The sequence below is a fragment of the Geotrypetes seraphini genome, chromosome 16, assembly GCF_902459505.1.
Source record: "Geotrypetes seraphini chromosome 16, aGeoSer1.1, whole genome shotgun sequence".
Lineage (NCBI taxonomy): Eukaryota > Metazoa > Chordata > Amphibia > Gymnophiona > Dermophiidae > Geotrypetes > Geotrypetes seraphini.
Genome location: NC_047099.1, coordinates 2,450,906 through 2,470,843, shown reverse-complemented (window position 1 = coordinate 2,470,843; position 19,938 = coordinate 2,450,906). Strand labels below are relative to the sequence as shown.

General features: G+C 44.4%; 1 protein-coding gene across 2 annotated transcripts; it reads left to right on the top strand.

The window, feature by feature from the left end:
• Window positions 1–6,773: 6,773 nt before the first annotated feature.
• Window positions 6,774–17,060, top strand: GSTK1 (glutathione S-transferase kappa 1). 2 transcript variants are annotated; one of them, XM_033925496.1, is made up of 8 exons: window positions 6,775–6,924; window positions 8,353–8,434; window positions 9,770–9,898; window positions 10,266–10,366; window positions 13,464–13,499; window positions 13,697–13,813; window positions 14,486–14,579; window positions 16,596–17,060. In XM_033925496.1, the coding sequence occupies exons 1-8, from the start codon at window positions 6,847–6,849 to the stop codon at window positions 16,646–16,648; spliced, it is 690 nt and encodes a 229-aa protein (XP_033781387.1). In that variant the 5' UTR covers window positions 6,775–6,846; the 3' UTR covers window positions 16,649–17,060. The 2 variants fall into 2 exon arrangements, with proteins under 2 accessions (XP_033781388.1, XP_033781387.1); XM_033925497.1 differs by lacking the exon at window positions 9,770–9,898 and having other exon boundaries at window positions 6,774–6,924.
• Window positions 17,061–19,938: the final 2,878 nt, after the last annotated feature.

The window sequence follows — 19,938 nt, the reverse complement described above, 5'->3', positions numbered from 1 at the left end:
TGTTTCATTCCTTCACAGTATCGGCTTCTTGATGGGGCTGACAGGAAATGAGTTTATTGTTGAAGTGAATTCCACGACTGGGTCAGGAGCTGGGACATTCACCACGGCAACTTCATCGTCTCTTGCCTCAGGGGGGCTCCAATTTTATTCTGCAGGGCACATTGTTAGTGAATACAGTACCTGTTTCTATGTTCTGCAGAGAGATATGTACTACCTAGAACCTCTGAGGAAAACACTTATCTAATCTAATCTAATCTAATCCTTAGGTTTGTATACCGCATCATCTCCACGTTCGTAGAGCTCGACACGGTTTACAGTAGGAGAAATAGGAAGGAACTACAACAGAGGGTTAGAGGTAGAAGTGTGAAGAAAATTTACAGGACTTGGGATGCCAAGATATAAGAGTTTCCTTGATTCCTAAGTTGGAGGGAGACTTACATTTTTTGAGAAAAGCCAGGTTTTCAGATATTTGCGGAAAACTTGGAGAGAGCTCAAGTTCCGAAGAGGGGAGGTAAGGTTGTTCAGAGCTCAGTGATTTTGAAGTGAAGGGAGGTCTCTAGCTTTCCTGTGTGGGAAATGCCTTTTAGCGAGGGGAAGGATAGTTTTAATTTCTGGGAGGATCTGGTGGTATTAGGGTTTGATGTTCAGGTATTCTTGGCTTTCATCCGACCTCTGGCTCTGCCTCCACTAGTGTCTGAAGCCAGCCTTTCTTTGACCTGCTGAGGGTGAGATTCCCTAAGCTGGTGGCACCAGTGCTCCTGGGCTCCACACTGGTGTCTTGGGTCATGAGCCTTCCAATGGTCTGGGATTTCTATTCGATATCCTCAATCAATTCAACAGTGGGTGAAGAGGCTGCAAAAGTGAATCAAATTGAATTATTGTTCCCCGAATCAGGCAGAACTAGAGTCCAGATGTTTACGGTGAGAGGACAAAACAACCCTATGAAATCAGGCAGTGGCATCACTAGGAACCATCTCCAATTTCACACTCTGAAGGTGCTTCTGGAATGAATAAAATGTTGCTTGCTGCTACTGCAAAAATATGATTCCATCTCACCTTACTACAGTAGACTGCACTGGCTACCTATTAAAATTCGCATAACCTTCAAACTATCATGTGTAACTCCGCAAGAGCCACCTATAAACCTTTTCATCAACTCCTGCTCAATATGAGCCAGAAAACTTAAAACATTTCAACTGATCCTTCCCTCTCCCAAAGGTGTAAAATAAAAGGGCATATTTAACTCACTACTCACCTACCTCGGCACCAAGAGCTGGAACAATCTTCCAACAATTATCAAGACCAAACCCAACTACCCCAGATTTCAAAAGAAACTGAAGACTTTCCTTTCTGAAAACATACACTCCATCGATACTTAACAAATATACTCTTCCACAGCAGCCTACACGGTATTTCACCCTTCTAGAAATCATAAGAGCTCCCTCCCCAAACTCTACATAACATAATCGCACTAATCTAACTCAACCATATTGTACTTCAAACTGCTGTACTGCAATGTTCCCCTCTATTGAACGATTATTCCATCTCCTATCTCTGGTACAATCTCATAGTACATTACTTACTTTATATTTCATCGTTGTAACTCCTAAACGTAATGTAAACTTCTTGATTGGTAAGTCGCCTTGAACTTAGCCAGGCATAGAGCGCCCCAGAAATTGAACACTAGATTAGATATCAGTTTTTTGGCTTTCACAACATCACCTGTCTCACAGGACTAATGGGAAATGTGTTTATCGTAGCAGTGAATTCTCTAGACAGGATCAGGAGTCAGAATATTACTACCTGTAGCCTAATCAGCTCCCGCATGGGAATGTCCAACATTATCCTGCAGGGCACACTGTACACAAGTTCCTTCATATATTTTTTTTGGCAAGATATACAGTCTGGATTATGTCTTTGAGACACTTTAGTCTCCTCTAGCCTTTGGTTCTGCCTATACTACTGTCTGGAGATCATCAGTTGCAGCCAGCCTTTCTTTATCCGTCTTACTGTGCTATTTCCCAGGTTAGTGGCCTCCATACTCCTGAGATCTGTACTGGGCTCCCTGACCATCAGTTTCCCTATAGCCTGGACTTTTAGAAATAAATTCCCACACAATACTATAGCAAAGGATATAAAAAGATTTGAAGCGGTCCAGCGGAAGGTGATGAAAATGGTAAGAGGTCTGAACCAAAAAAAGTATGAGAAGAGACTGGAAGACCTAAATATGTATACTCTGGAGGAGAGGAGGGACAGGGGAGATATGATACAGACATTTAAATACTTGAAAGGCTTTAATATAGAACCAAATCTTTTCCAGAGAAGAAAAAATGGTAAAACTAGAGGGCATAAATTCAGGTTACAGGGAGGAAGACTTAGGAGCAATGTTAGGAAATTCTTCTTCACAGAGAGGGTGGTAGATGCCTGGAATACCCTCCTGAGGGAAGTGGTGGAGAGGAAAACAGTGATGGAATTCAAAAAAGCGTGGGATAAAAATAGAGGCTCTTTAATTAGAAAATGAAGGATGTAAAGTAAAGAACTAAGGCCGGTATTAGACAGACCTGCACGGTCTATGTTCCATATATGGTGATTCGGTGTAGGTATGAACTCCACCAATATGGAACAGGAGGATGTTATTGGCCAGACTTTACAGTAGATGTCCTGCAAACAACGGGATGGTTGGATAGGCTGGAATGAGCTTGGACGGCAACTTCAGCATTTGGAAAGTAGGACAATACCAGATTTTACAGTCTACGGCTCAGAAACAAGTTAATCTAATCATGTATTTTTTTAATAACTATAACTTATGGGCAGACTGGATGGACCGTTCAGGTCTTTATCTACCGTCATTTACTATGTTACTATGTTAGATGCTGCCGGCAATGATACCGTGCTGGTCCTGATCATCCAGTGCAACATCACCTGCACACTGCAGATCTATCTTGTGGTTTCCTCTTCAGCTGGGGTCATCGTCAACTCACTTTGCAGACAAGTGAAAAGAATGGAGCAGAGCTTCAGGAATCCTCATTTGGAGGCTAACCAAAGTGTGGCCAAGACCTTCAATAATCTTATTTCGGTTAGTCCCTGTAGGATTCCATATGCTAGGTGTTCAATCCCTCCGTACAATCTAGGAGTTGCAGAAACCCAGCACTTTTCGGAGCATGCGCTCCTCCTACCTTAGAGAGAGAGTTAGAGCCCCCTACAATTCAGTCCCAAAGCCAAGGAACTATACCGGAACCAATCCATGACAAAGAAGGGGGCACGGGGGAACCTCCCTGGCAACATAAACAATTTCTGCTATGGGCTGCTCTGCAAAATATAGGCAAAAGGCAACACAGAAAACCCATTAAGGAACAATGTCGAACTAACCTGCTGCATGCAATGAGCACCCACATGAGATGCATACTCACAGATGATCAAACTCCCCACAGGATCCGTGGACTGGCTGGAAGATCCGGAAGTCTGACTGTACTGCGTTGACTCCGGCCATATACACTGCAGAAAGACAGAAGATGTAACTCCGCCCAGCGAAAGCATGCAAGCTTCCTGGTCCAAGGGAATGCTTCTAGTATGTCTGTGACGATTCACATACGCCACCTCTGTGGTGTAGTCGGAGAACATTCGCACCTCTTTCCCTGCCAAAGTGGGCAGGAGAGTAAGAAATGCCAGATGAATAGCCCGAAGCTCCAGACGATCAATCAACCAGGCTTCGGACATTGAGTCCACTGCCCCTGAATAGAGCAGTCCCCGCAGCGAGCATCCCAACCTGACTGGCTGGCATCCATCATGAGAGCGAACCATTCTGTGATCTGTGGAGAGCCTCTCCCTGAAGCCACCAGCGCAGCCTGCTGGTTCAATCCAAGGGAGTGGCATCTGAAGGGGGTGATGTTGTAGAGACCACCAAAAGAACGCATACGTATTCCGGCCCAGAGGACCACCTCCAGGGAGGCTGCCATGGACTACTACTACTTATCACTTATATAGTTCTGAAAGGCAGCATTGTACATTTTGACATTTATAGACTGTCCCTGCTCGGAAGAGCTTACAATCTAACTTGGACAAACAGACATGGACCCCAGCACCTGCAACTAACGCCAGGCTGAGGGAACCAGAATTTCCAGGAGATCTCCGGTTTGCTTCTGAAGTTTCTGTGTGCGTAGCTCGGTTTTTCAGAAATTAGGAATCCACAAGAAGTGATGACCAGGAACCAGAGATAGAAGATTTGCTGAGGGAAGAGTGAGGAGAAAAGCTAAAGGGAGAGAGAGAAGAACAAGAGTGAAAAGCAGGGGCAATAAGGGGATATTGGGACAGGTAAGGAGTGAGTGGGCCAGAAGGAAAAATGCAGGAGCAGCGCCAAGTGCGGACTAAAGCTACCGGGAAGGACGAGGGAGGACATTTTTGAAGGCAGAGCTCTAGCTGAGTGCAAGTGTTATATGTTCAGTTCTTCAGGTTCAGCCTTATTTCTTTTCACAGCCAAGACGACTCATGCGATATTAGGTACCTTTGGTGAATCGCTTCAGAAAAGTGATTAATAAATGCATCCCATCAATCAATCGAAATGATTAGACGGTTCCTGTGAGTCGTTCAAATGTAACCAAGGTTTTTTTTCTCTCCACTTGATAAGGGAAATCTTGTTAACTGTAAAGTAATGCACCTTGGGAGCGGAAATCCATGCAAAACATACACCTTAAACGGTGAAAACTTAACAAGAACTACTGCAGAAAGGGACTTGGGAATTCTCATCCGGGAAGATATGAAAGCTGCTAATCAGGTGGAGAAAGCTTCAGCGAAGGCCAGACAAATGCTGGGTTGCATCAGAAGGAGCTTTATCAGCCGGAAGTCATACTACCGTTATACAGATCCATGGTGAGACCTCACCTGGAGTACTGTGTTCAATTTTGGAGGCCACATTATCAAAAGGATGTGAAGAGAATGGAGTCGATCCAGAGAATGGGCACTAAGATGGTCTCAGGACTTAAAGCCATCCCATATGAAGAACGCCTGATCAGACTGCGCTTATATTCTCTCGAGGAGCGCAGAGAAAGGGGGGACATGATAGAAACATTCAAATACATCATGGGCCACATCAAAGTGGAAGAGGAAATCTTTTTTCTAAAGGGTCCCACGGCGACAAGATGGCATCCACTAAAACTTAAGGGAGGAAGATTTCATGGTGACACCAGGAAATACTTCTTCACTGAACGGGTGATTGATCAATGGAATGATCTTCCCCGCCAGGTGGTCGAGGCCAGTAGCGTGCTCGACTTCAAGAATCGATGGGACAAACAGGTGGGAGTACTACAGAGTTATGCTTAATAGATAGATACTCCAGGGAAGAAGGGTCCTTGAGCAGGCAGACTAGTTGGAGGGAGGGTTCTCGAGTGGGCAGACTTGTTGGGCCATCGGCCCTTTTCTGCCGTCATATTCTATGTTTCTATGTTTCTGAAGGAGGAATCGCTATGTACAACCAAAGGGCTAGATTCACGAACCTGACCGATTGGGCTTGATCCGGGCAGATCCGATGAATTCAGAAAATGCCAATATGCAGATAGGGGCGATCAGAGGAACGCCCCCATCTGCCTGCCTGGATTGCGCTACAGCAATCCCAGTGCATGCGCAGACCATGGTCTGTGCGTGCGCTAGACATCCAGGCCGGCAGAGTTGTTTTTTGTTGTTTTTTTCTTTTTTTAAACTTATTTTAAAAACATACGTTGCGTTATGTTCTGCTGGGCTTAGAATTAAAGGAGAAGTGATACCCGGTCGATATTTAAGAGGGCAGGAGGAGGAAGGAGAAAGTCTAAGAAGAAAAAACAAAAATTATACTGTGGTTATGGAGGCAGTGCATGAGCTAAAGCAAAGAGCCCGGAGGTCTACGAGACACTTCGGTCACTTTCGGCCAGAGTTGCCAAGGCTAATAAAAACAGAGAAAAATAAAGGCAGATCGAATGGAGCCCGCTTGGGCGGGAGAGAGCAGGCCTTCGGAAAGCCATTTTCGACTGGTCCCCAGCAGTCGCTTCTTCAGTTGATCGGCCAGCCCAGTCGGATGTGAATCGCGTCCCTGCCTACTTTGCATGCACGGATTCGAAGCAGATTGCAGGAGGGAAATCTGGTCGCAAAGGGGTCGTTTTGCTTTGTGAATCTAGCCCAAAGATTGGATTGGCTTGGAAACTTAATCAGACAAATTCAGGCCTGCAATTAGGCTCCTGCCGGTTCTGCTGTCATGAGGCTTACTTAGCCCCTTGCATCACTACATGTAGTGCTGAAAGGTCACTTTGGGAAGCCACAAAACTTAGAGACTTGAAGAAAGCAACAGGTTTTATTAGCTTACGTATGCGACTCCCGAGCTCCAAGCTGGCTTCAGAAGTCCCGAAAACAGGATGTTACAGAGATCTTTATACATTCTTCTGGCTATACAACTGAATTCTAGAAAAATTGTTCAGGTGTTACTTTTATTTACAATCATTGGTGCTAAGCTCACACTAGCAAGTCACTTATCTAGGCCCTGCAGTCTTTCTGTTACATGTTGTTTATGCTGAGATAGCCATAAGAAGCTAAAACCCCCAGTGCAGGCAGGCTAGAACATGAGATAAGTTAGGTCTGCAGCTAAACATAATTCAGCATTTGATTAAAGAGAAAACTTAGTTCAACACTTAGCAAAAGCAGTCCCAGACTCCTTCAGTGCAAGTCAAGCCAAAGTGCACTAGTGATTGAGCAGCAGCAGCTCAAGAGTTAAAGGAGGTGGGTGGGAAGTTGCATGAAGGCTTCAGCCACTAGATAGCAGCAAACTTCCATCTGAGCTTCCCTCCCTCAAGGCAAAGGTCAGAAGCCTGGTGGAGGGGGCAGAAAATGGCCGGAGGAGGTGGCAGGAAGGTGGTGGAGCTCTTCTTCGACGTGCTCTCCCCCTACACTTGGCTGGGTTTTGAGGTGAGAGATACTGATCGGCTTAAGCCTGGCTTTTTCTTCCCAGTGAAGGGCACCAGTAAAGGTAGGAGGTGACCAGCAAGGGAAGAGCTAACATCATCTCGGATGTTTATTGTATCTCCTGCTCCGAGAGACCTTAAAATGGGCTCCTGCCAGGCAGAACTACAGGTCCCAGCATGCACTACGGGTAAAAGCGGGACCGGATCACTCTAGCTTGCGCCTTATGACGTGGACTTCGCCAGTTCAAGTGTGCTGTGGCTTCTAAGAAACTTTCAGCTGCTGCGATTAAGTACGCAGCGCTGTACATTAGACGTGTAACAGACAGCTCCCAATCTAATCCAAAAGGGGTTGGGGGAAATCAGGTTGAGAATTAACAACTAAGTAGAAAGCCACAGGTCCCCCCCCCCCCTTGAATGGAGACTGGCCACCTGAACCACTTTTCTAAAAACCAGTGTGTGCTTTTCCAGATGTGAAAAGACCCCAGAAACCCCCCCAAGATAAATAAGCTTGGTTTAAAATTCTTCTCTGACAAGGAGAAAAAACCTGGCTTGGGATCAGCAGATCGTTTTAAGGCATGTGACAGTTTAGTTGAGATTACACCTTGTTTAAAAACAAATACTGTGTGGGGAGAAAGGTGAGAACTTTGCCTGAAAACACAATGAGAGACCCAGGACAGAAAAGGGGGAGAGACTCCAGGAAAAGGCTCTGCGGAGTGGGAGGGAGAGTGTGCAGAGGCGGAAAATGTCTGCAAATCAATGGCCCACATCCATGCGACCAATTGCATATCGTCACAACAATCCTTGGCTTGGGTGATTTTTGCCACACTAGGGCTCATTTGATTTAGTTTCCGAAGCTGCTCAAAACACAATTGTTTCTCAATGCTTTAGTCTTGTTTAAGGGATTACTGTGCATACAGTTCCCCCTTCCAATCCAGTATCCACGGATTCGGTTATTCGTGATTTTTTTTTAAACAAAACTCTGCATCGAACTTCCCCAGACCTTACCTGGTGGTCTAGGGGGGACGCGGGGCAGGATCGATCGTCCTACGCTCCTGCCCCGTGCAGAGCCATCATCAAAATGGCTGCCGTGAATTCCCGGAACTCATGGCAGCCATTTGGATGACGGCTTTGCCTGGGGCAGGAGCGTAGGATGATCGATCCTGCCCCGCGTTGTCACTAGACCACCAGGTAAGGCCTGTGGAAGGTCCGAGACACGGGGTGGGACCTAAAAATTATCCGCGATTTTTCAATATTTGCGGGCCGGCTCTGCCCCTAACCCCCGCGAATATTGAGGTTCTGCTGTATTGTAAACCGCCTAGGAATTAGACAGTATGGAAATTTTTAAAATAAATATAGCTACCAAAATGAGAAATGCTTGTTCTTGGTGAAGATGAACCAGAGCTGAACAAAATGTCCTGGGTGAATCTTGCAGGTTCTTTGCAGATACCGCAGTATTTGGAACATTGATGTCAAGTTACGACCTGGGTTTCTTAGCGGCATCATTCATGCCACTGGTAAGTTTAAAGCCAAGTAACTCAAGGGCAGATATACATAGAACAGTGAGTTACTGAAAAAGTCAATTTTGCTCATACATTTAGGGCTCCTTTTACTAAGGCGTTCTAGCCGATTTAACACGCACTAAACGCTAACGCGTCCATCCTATGTAATAAAACCCTAAGTGCACATGCGCACTTAGGGTTTCGTGTTCCCTGCCGCCGTGATCTGTGTTCCGTGGCTGGATTCTTTTTTAGAACATGGCAGCAGGGAACACTCTGGAGCTTCCCTCCTCCCACCCTCACTCACCAACCACTGCCGACGCCACTTGAAAGGAGCCTGGTGAGGATCGTGGCTGTGTAGGAAACTTCGCAGGCCGCACAGCACCTCAATAGAACGTTTCCTCCGATATACACGATCGCGTCAGAGGAAACGTGCTACCGAGGTGCAGAGCAACCTGCGAGGTTCGCAAAAGCCGGCCGCGATCTTCAGAAGGACCAGGGGAGCAGGGAAGAGGGACAGAGGGAGCAGGGAAGAGGTGCTGCTGGACCAGGGGAGCAATGAAGAGGGACAGGGGGAGCACAGAAGAGGTGCTGCTGGACAGGGGAGCAATGAAGATGGAAAGGGGGAGCAGGGAATAGGTGCTGCTGGACCAGGAAGAGGGACAGGGGGAGCACGGAAGAAGTGCTGCTGCACTGGGAGGAGCAGGGAAGAGGCACGAGGGAGCATGGAAGAGGTGCTGTTGCACAGGGAAGTGGGGTGGGAGAGGCAAATGCTGCTGCATAGGGAAATGGAGGGGGAGGGTATGCTGCTACTGCACAGGGAAGTGGGGTGGGGAGGGAAATGCTGCTGGTGAGAAAGGGGGAGCTGGGGCTGAAAGGGAAAAGATGGGAGAAGGGGGCTGGGGGGGAGGGGGAAATGGGTTTGGAGCTGGAGCTGAAAATAGGAGACGTGAGGGAATGGCCAGCTACCACACCTTAGTAAAAGGACCCCTTAAGTCACAGCTTTCACAGATCCGTTTTATTTCATGCCGTAAACCAGTTATTAAAAGAGAAACAAGTTTATAATTTCTAGTGTCCATCTAACCCCCAGTCAGTCAGGTTTTCAGGATAGCCCTAATGAATATGCATGGAGCAGATTTGCATGCCTGCCACCTCCATTATATGCAAGTCTCTCTCATGCATATTCATTAAGGTTATCCCGAATACCTGACTGGCTGGTGGTCCTGCAGGACAGGGTTGGGAACCACTGGTCCAAAGAAATGAAAAAAGTAGAAGCAACCTGATAAAATTCAGTGTGGGGAAGAAATTCTGCGCTCAGTGGCCTACTCATGCTTATTAACGTCTTTTGAACAGGAAACCAGGCTCCTGCCATGGTTCCCAAGAAGGGAGCCTACATGGTCCATGATCTCCAGAGGCTGGCCACTTACTACCAGGTGCCCCTAAAGCAGCCAAGTGATTTCTTTGAGGTGGTTTTGAACAAGGGTACGTCATCCAGTTTTTTAAAATTTTATTTATGCAATGCAGCAGGGCATTCACTAGCCTCCTCTTTTACTAAGGCGACACTAACGCATCCATAGAATATAATGGACGCGTTGGCCTTTAGCGCGCCTTAGAAAAAGGACCCCTAGGTCAAGTGTGTCCTGTACCTTGCGTATGTTAGACGAATTCCTGCTGAACTAGAACGTACGCAGGTAGGGCTGGTCTCAGGCCACTGGTCTTTGACCTGGGGGCCGCCGCGTGAGCAGACTGATGGGCACGATGGACCACTGGTCTGACCCAGCAGCAGCCATTCTTATGTTCTTATGTTAACCATTGCAGTCCTTATGTTGTGTTTCTGCTCCCATTGCAGGCAGTCTGTCTGCCATGCGCTTTGTCACCGCCATAGATATGGCACACCCAGAATTCGTGGAGTCTGTTTCTCGGGAGCTCTGGAAGCGAATCTGGTCTACGGTCAGTGCTGAATGTATCTCTTCCTCTCTCTTTTCTGTTTTAGGTTTGGAGTCTGTGCCAAGTCCTCTGTATTTCTCTTTGCTGTTCTGCCATCCCTCTTTATTAAAAAAAACTGATATCCTAGACCAGTGGTCTCAAACGCGTGGCCCGCCAGGTACTATTTTGAGGCCCGTGGTATGTTTATCATAATCACAAAAGTAAAATAAAACAGTTTCTTGATCATATGTCTCTTTAGCTATAAATGACAATATTATTATTAAGACTTAGCTAAAAGGAAAGATTTGTAAATTATAAAGAGTTTTACCTCATGCAAAGTTGTCATTTCTTTAATAAGACATTAACTCTTTTTTCTGAGGCCCTCCAAGTACCGACAAATCCAAAATGTGGCCCTGCAAAGGGTTGGAGTTGGAGACCACTGATCTAGACATTCTAGGTGGGTTGCAAAGAAAACATACATAGAATAAAGGCTCCCTTTTATCAAGCCACATTAAGGGTTTTTTTTTTTTTAAATTATGGGTCGCTGCAGTAAAAGTTTTGACTCTCACAGGAATTCTATGAGCATCAGAGCTTTCACTGCAACGGCCTGTGATAAAAAAAAAAAAACCCCTAACACGGCTTGATAAAAGGCGGCCAAAGTGTCTTAAAGGCCTATCATATTTTATAGAAACAACTAATAATAATAATAATTTTTATTTTGTATACTGCCATACCCAGGGAGTTCTAGGCGGTTCACAGCAGTTAGATTCAATACAAAAAAGATGAACAAAGCAATTATAAAAGTTAACATGCTGGTTATACGTCTACAATTTAAGTGAAGGGAACAAAAATACAAGCATATGTACAAAAAGTACAGTTCAATAAGGACATGCATAAGTACATGTAGCAATAAGTACATGCAGCAGAATACATGCAATAGATACAGTAAGTACATGCATACAATTTAAGTGAGGCAAAATGCATACACGCCATAAGGAAGGAGCATGCAAGGAAAAATGTATACAAGCCGTGAGGAGAGCGCAGCAAACTTAGAAGAGTGAAAGAGTGAGAGGGGATAGTCATGGGGAACTATTAGGGATTCGGTGCCCAAGTCCGGTCCTCGAGATCTACTGGCAGGCCAGGTTTTCAGGATATCCACAATGAACACGCATGAGAGAGATTTGCATACCAAGAAGGCAGTGCAGGCAAATCTCTCTCATGCATATTCATTGTGGATATCCTGAAAACCTGGCCTACTAGTAGATCCCGAGGACCAGACTTGGGCAGCCCTAAACTAGACAGATATCACCAGAGGCCTTCTGGAAAATAAAAATACGCTTCCAAAGACTTTCTAAATGAAACCTGGATGATATAGCGAGTGTTATAACATAGGACCAGCAACATGGATTGGGTGGGTGGACGGAGGTAAAGGAAAGAGCACAGTAGGAGTTCCTGCTTTGAGCAAATCAGCTTGAGGAATAGCATTCCTCAGTTTTTTTCTCTTAATCTGTGCATGACGGCAAGTTCTGTCAATTTTGTAGTTCTACACCATGGCAGGTAAGACCAAAATTATCCATCCAGTCTGACCAGAATACGTCTGCCAAAATAATTTATGGTAAAAATAAATATGATCATGTTACTCCATTGATGAAGGCATTGCACTGGCTTCCAATATATTGGAGGATCCAGTTTAAATGTGCAAATGTGATCTTTAAGAGTTTAGATGGGATCTTTTCCCCATTATTTCCTCTTTCTTTTAATTCCTATCGTTTTCAGTCCACAAGGAATATCCATAAATTTAAATTAATATTCCTTTCCATTAAAGAGATTCAACCTTTAGGTAGGTTTTCACGTTCTTTGCCATTCACTATGGTTAAAATGTGGAATGAGCTTCCGTTGGTTATTAGAACTCTCTCTTCGCTGACTTGTTTTGGAAAAACCTGGAAAAAGTATCTATTTACAAAATATCTTACTGATAATCGATAGAATTCCCTAGCTGACAACTCTGTTGATATTTACTGATTCATCCTTTTTATGACTGTTTATCTATGGTCTTAAGATAATGTTTTGTTAACCGGTTTGAGTCCCTTTGGGAATGATCTGGTATATAAGACTAAAGATTAGATTAATCCACAAATAACCTAACATAAATTCAGCACCGCCGGTTCCCGCTTCACCTATATCTTCCGCCAACTTCTCAGCCCTCCATTCTGTCTCGAACATTCTCAAAATCTTTCAAATGATGGATTACATCATCCTAACTGGGTCGGACCAAAGGTCCAGAGGGCTTGGCACACTGTCTCTTGGAGGTCACAAGTGATTATCAGGAAACCCCAGGAGTAGACCATTTCTGGTAGTCCGTGTTCACAAATAAGCTGTGACTTTCTTAGGCCTACGTGAATAAATCAAGTTTAATAAGAATTTGATCGCCTATCATGGATTCTAGGCGATATACAATATAAAATAGGTATACAAAATTTTTTTTAAAAACATACAGACGGACATACAAGTAGACAAAACTACTTTGAACTACAATAAAATCAAGACAGAACAAGAAGAAAAGTGAGAGGGGACATGATGGAAACATTCAAGATAATGAAGGGAATAGACTTAGTAGATAAAGACAGGTTGTTCACCCTCTCCAAGATAGAGAGAACGAGAGGGCACTCTAAAGTTAAAAGGGGATCGATTCTGTACAAACGTAAGGGAGCTCTTCTTCACCCAGAGAGGGGTAGAAATCTGGAACGCTCTTCCGGAGGCTGTTATAGGGGAAAGAACCCTTCGGGGATTCAAGACAAGGTTGGATAAGTTCCTCCTGAACCAGAACGTGCGCAGGTAAGGCTAGACTCAGATAGGGCACTGGCCTTTGACCTCAGGGCTGCCGCTTGAATGGACCACTGGTCTGACCCAGCAGCGGTAATTCTTAGGTTCTTAACTACTTCATGGCTGCCATTTACTTGTTTGGGGAAGATGGGTTGGAATCCGCGCTCAAAGGTGTCTTTGACTGCATTGATTACAACTGGCAATGAATATCATGTACGTTCTTTGGAGTGCCTTCCGCGGCTCTCTGGATACTGACAGAACTCATTTTCTCTTTTATTTTTCTACTTCTCATTTGCAGGATGAAGACATCACACAACCAGAAAGCCTTCTAAGTGTGAGTGCTGTCTTTCTTGAGTCTCGGTAACTGCTACAGTATTTCTAACGTCTCTCTGAGACTGGGGTTCATATTCAGTAGCAGTATCACAGGGTAATAATAAGGGAAGCGCTGGAGGGCTTCTTCTGCCACTGCCACTGTACGGCACCATTTTGCCTGCCTTCAATATTGAAATCTTACAGGACTTCTCCTTTCAGGCCGCACAGAAAGCTGGGCTTCCCTCAGAAGAGGCACAAAAGATGCTGAAAATGATTTCATCCCCAGAGGTGAAAAATCGTTTGAGAGACTCAACAGAAGAAGCGCTGAACTACGGGGTAAAAACCTTGTTTTTATACTTTTGTGGTATGGACTGATAAGCCTACACAATAGAGGGCTCTGTAGAGAAGCAGATATAAAGCTTGCCATCTTTAGTCCTGGAGAGCTCAGGGTTCAGGTGCAGGGATACAAATCCTGACACTTAAGCACTGGAGGGCTCAGGGGCTGGACACAGGAATACAAAGTCCCTCACCTCCAGGACTGGTGGGCTTGGGGGATGGACACAGGGATACAGAGCCTGTCACCTCTAGAACTGGAGGGTTCGGGGGATGGACACAGGGATGCAGAGCCTGTCACCTCTAGGACTGGAGGGTTCGGGGGATGGACACAAGGATACAGAGCCTGTCACCACAACAAAATGTTCTATTAGTCCAGTTCCTTTAATTAGGTGTTTCAGCCACCCAAACCCTTCCAGAAGCCACAGATATAGCCCTCTGAGCTGAGTAGGAGTTATTCAACTGCATTGCTGCCAGTGGGGGGTGCTGTTTCAATATTGTGTCTTCAGAGACTAGGGACAGGCAGGTTCCCTGAAGTCCTGCAGAATTTGTCTGTCCCTCACTATTAAGAATGATAGTGAGACAGCACCCCCTACTGGCAGGACTATAGGTGGAGGACTCCTGCTCAGAGGAACAGTGCCTGTGTCTGGCATTATACATTTCTCCTGTTTACAGGCTTTTGGGATGCCTGCTATTGTGGCCCACGTGAAGGGGACACCACATCTCTTCTTTGGATGTGACCGCTTTGAACTTCTGGCCCATCTTCTTGGTGAGTAAGAAAAGACGAGAAGGGGGAACGTGTTGAATCCTACCTCATATGATGGAGAGAAGATGGTCGGAGCATAAGGATGGGTTAGTGTTGAATGAGGAAAAAAACTGAGATTATGATTGTAGGGAATACTATGGAAGATGTATGAAGACCAGAATCTTTTTTGTACTAATGTTATGATGGTGCCTGTGAAAAAAAGAACCGGCATGGTATTGGATGCCAAATTGACCGAGTGTCTAATCCACGTTTTTCTCTGTGCGCATGTTGTATCGACTTGAGGCTGTCTGGCCGATTTTTAGGTCTTATCTAAAGTGGATTATTGCAGTGCTTTGAATTGAGGTATTGCTGGTGCTGTAGGTGAGTCAAAACTCTACTCCGCAGCGAGAATGTTAGCTGGTATTTCTAAGGCAAACAACAAAGGAATCCAACAAAGACTGCAGTGGAAGAACAGCAAGCAAAAACTGCAGACAATATGTACAAAATGCAGGCTTTATTTATTATACCAAATATTAAATGCGGTCACTAATACCACCTCTTTACGAACCAAGGGACCTGACATGGTCCGTGTTTCGGTAAACACGCCTTCTTCAGAGGTCTTAATAAATATAAATAAAAAAACCTAAGAATATACAGTTGATACATCATAAATAGACAAATGGAGTGCAAGGGTGACACAGTAATATTCTGTGTGAAGTGGTGAAAAACTAATAATAATCTGAGTGATATGAGTGAGTGCTTGAAGATTTCGCAAGGTGCATAAAAATAAAATATGATAAAGAAGTGATCAGGGATGCAAAAGTGAAAAATGATGAGGGATGCAAAGATAAGAAATGCAATAATGAGCAACATAAGGGCATAGAGACCAATAAAAGTGCTAATGTGCTGTAGTCCATTCGAGTGTACATGAAAGGTGCAAAATGCTATGCATTAATCACAGCATGAACCGCAAACAAATGAATAAGGCGGACATAAGGGGACAAAACAAACCGCCATTTAAATTGGTAATGAACTGAAGGAAAAAATAAACAATAAAGGAAGAAGAAAACATTCATAGACATATATATAAGAATATAAGAAAATATATATATCAATCTTTATTATGAAGTTCACGTTATAAAAAATATCAATATGGTCAACCCGACAGGACTATGTGTAATAAAGCTCTAAAAAGCAAAAGAAAATGAGTAATTTTGAAAGCATATATCAAAGACTGGTGACCAATGTATACTTATAAGGGACATGGTTAACGATATCAAATGGTATACATATGTATAATATATTTTAAGAGCACCAATTAAAAAGTTTACACCTAGCAGAAAAATATGGATCTAGATATAAAACGGTACGAGGAGTGTTATAACTTCTGATGATCATCGCTTGCTTTTGTTTTGGTTGGCTTCTGTCTTTCAGAAGTTATAACACTCCTCGTACCGTTAATTGGTGCTCTTAAAATATATTATACATATGTATACCATTTGATATCGTTAACCATGTCCCTTATAAGTATACATTGGTCACCAGTCTTTGATATATGCTTTCAAAATTACTCATTTTCTTTTGCTTTTTAGAGCTTTATTACACATAATCCTGTCGGGTTGACCATATTGATATTTTTTTATAACGTGAACTTCATAATAAAGAAAATCCACTGGAACCACTGCAGAAGAATAGCCCTTCTGCAGGGGTGTCAAAGTCCCTCCAGTCGGGTTTTCAGGATTTCCTCAATGAATATGCATGAGATCTATTTGCATGCAGTGCTTTCATTGTATGCTAATAGATCTCATGCACATTCATTGGGGAAATCCTGAAAACCCGACTGGATTGTGGCCCTCGAGGAGGGACTTTGACACCCCTGGTCTACAGCAAGCACCAGAGGAGAGGGGGACGGAGCTGAAGGCAATAACAAGTTTGCCATCACATCTTGGGGTCTGGTGTTATACAATGCAGCTCCCTCTCTCCCTTCTTTTTGTTCTATAGGAGGGCATATGCTCTTGTTCACTGTCTTCCTTGTTTTAGGAGAGAAGTGGCTGGGACCCCTCCCTCCAGTGAAAGCAAAATCTCATATGTAACAAATGGAACGAAGGAGGAGAAGTGGAAGAACGAGAAATAGAAAACAAAATTCCACAGGCAGGAAGCCTGAAGGGAGAACAGAACTCGTTTTAGGAGAGACGTCTGGCGCGAAGACTGCAGCCTTATCCATTAGACCATGTTCTGGTCCACAAGCAGATGCCTGTTCTCTTCTCCCTCTTGCACTTCAAATTTTGCCTTTTCTCTCTATCCATTTTGGATTTCCACTTTCATTCTACCTGTTTGCCCTGTACATCTCCTTTTTCTTTGCTTTTCTACTCCTCGTCCTCCAAGTTTTGTGGGCTACTTCTTGTTCTGTTCACAGGAATGTATTTTTCATAGATGTTACAAGACTACAGAGTTTTAAAGATTCCATACTTGACAATATATATATTTTTAAAGTATATTTAAGAACTGTGTCTCTCTCTGGTTTTGTGTTCTAATACTCTGCAAACTCAAATCCTTTGAAAGGGCATCGAACAGGGATATTTCCAAGAATGAAATCTGATCTGATCATCCAGCTTTAAAGAGAAAACGCCCTCAGGCTCAGAGGCTCCTTGGAGTGAGCCTTATACATATTACACCAGCTCTATCATTCAGTTCTAAGGATTTGAAAAATGATTGTGGGGTGCTAAACCCAATGGAAATCACTCTTCTGCACAAAATCAAGGAGATTGCATAATACTGGGGGTACTCAAGCACCCACCGAGCTGGGTCCTCTGGCCTCAGATTCACCATAGAACTGAATGATAAAGCCTTTCTAGAGACATACATTATAAAGCGCTTATCCATGCAGTCCTTGGGATTCTCGTGGATGGCCATAGATGCGATGTTCATGGACAGTTTTAATATACTCTATCTATACATATTATAAAGCTGTGTTACTGAGTCCTTGGAGGAATCCGAAGAAACAAACCCAGCAACTGACAACAGCTTAAAAGCATATGACACATAAGAATAGCCTTACTGGGTTAGACAAATGGTCCATCAAGCCCAGTAACCCGCTCTCACGGTGGCCAATCCAAGGAGTAGCAACAATCCATGCTACCGATTCGGGGCAAGCAGAGGCTTCACCCAAGTCTTCTGCTTATCCATACCAATACCAAGCTCCAAAATCTCTTCCTCAGAGATCCTCTGTAATTAGCCGATGCTCTGCTGAATTCGGATCTCGTCTGGGAGACCCTTTCCGTAAAGAAATAGTTCCTAGATTTGAGCTTTCCACCTTCCGCTGATGACTCCATTCCAGAGGTTTCCTTCAATTGAAATGTCACAAGAAGAAATGTCAGAAGAAATGTCACAAGGCGGTGAGGGATGCCAAACAGGAGTATGAGGAAAAAATAGCCCAGGAGGCCAAAAACTTCAAGCCCTTCTTTAGATACGTGAAAGGGAAAAAACCTGCAAAAGAGGCAGTGGGACCCCTGGACGACCAGGGAAGAAAAGGGTACATCAAGGAAGATAAACAAATCGCAGACAAACTAAATTCCTTCTTTGCGTCCGTCTTTACGAAGGAGGACACCTCAACAATACCTGAAGCGGAGAAAGTGTTTGCAGGAGAAATAGAAGACAGCCTCACCACAGTTGAAGTGGACTTAGACCAGATATACTATCAGATCGACAAACTTAAAAGTGACAAATCCCCTGGACCGGATGGAATTCACCCGAGAGTCTTAAAGGAATTGAAGGTTGAAATCGGAGAGTTATTGCAAAAACTTGCAAACCTGACAATCAGAACTGGACAGATACCGGACGACTGGAGGATAGCGAACGTCACGCCAATTTTTAAAAAAGGATCGAGAGGGGAACCGGGCAACTATAGGCCTGTGAGTCTTACGTCTGTCCCCGGCAAGATGGTTGAAGCACTGATCAAGGATAGCATAGTCTGGCACTTGGACGCACACGACTTGATGAAACCCAGTCAACATGGATTCAGGAAAGGGAAATCATGTTTGACGAATTTACTCCAATTTTTTGAGACTGTGAACGAGCAAATTGATAGTGGGAAGCCGGTGGACATAATATACTTGGACTTCCAGAAAGCGTTCGACAAAGTTCCACATGAAAGACTTCTCAGGAAACTACAAAGCCATGGCATAGAGGGGGATATACAAAGGTGGATAGGCAAATGGCTGGAAAAACCGAAAGCAGAGAGTGGGCATAAATGGGAAGTTCTCCGACTGGGAGAAAGTGACTAGTGGTGTACCACAGGGCTCGGTACTTGGGCCGATCCTTTTTAATATTTATATCAATGACCTGGAGGAAGGAACAACCAGTGAGATCATCAAGTTTGCAGATGATACAAAACTATGCCGGGCAATCAGATCGCAGGAGGATAGAGAGGAACTCCAGAGCGACTTGTGTCGGTTAGAAACATGGGCGGAGAAATGGCAGATGAAGTTCAATGTGGAGAAATGCAAGGTAATGCATTTAGGCAATAAGAATAAGGAATACGAGTATACAATGTCAGGTGCAACTCTGGGGAAGAGTGAACAAGAAAAGGACCTGGGTGTACTGATAGATAGGACCCTGAAGCCGTCGGCACAATGCGCGGCAGCGGCAAAGAAGGCAAATAGAATGTTGGGCATGATAAAGAAAGGAATCTCGAGTAGATCGGAGAAAGTTATAATGCCGCTTTATAGGGCAATGGTCAGACCACACTTGGAATACTGCGTCCAACATTGGTCTCCCTACCTAAAGAAGGATATAAAACTGCTGGAGAGGGTGCAGAGACGAGCAACAAAACTGGTGAAGGGTATGGAGAAACTGGAATACGAGGATAGACTTATAACACTAGGATTGTTCTCCCTAGAGAAAAGGAGACTGCGTGGGGATATGATCGAGACCTTCAAAATACTGAAAGGAATCGACAAAATAGAGCAGAGAAGATTATTTACATTGTCCAATTTGACACGGACTAGAGGACATGAAATGAAGCTAAGGGGGGACAGGTTCAGGACTAATGTCAGGAAGTTCTGCTTCACTCAGAGAGTGGTTGACGCCTGGAATGCCCTCCCAGAGGAGATTATTGCGGAATCGACCGTCCTAGGCTTCAAGAGCAAACTAGATGCATATCTCCTTAAGAGAGGCATATAAAGATATGATGGACTATAAATTACGCCAGGGTACACCTGGCAGGGCCTCCGCGTGCGCGGATCGCCGGACTTGATGGACCAAAGGTCTGATCCGGAGATGGCAGTTCTTATGTTCTTATGTTCTTATGAAAGAAACTCAAAGTGGGAAAAGAGGGAGGTTGGAGTCAATCCAGTGAGGTCCCACTCTACCTTTGTTCACAGAA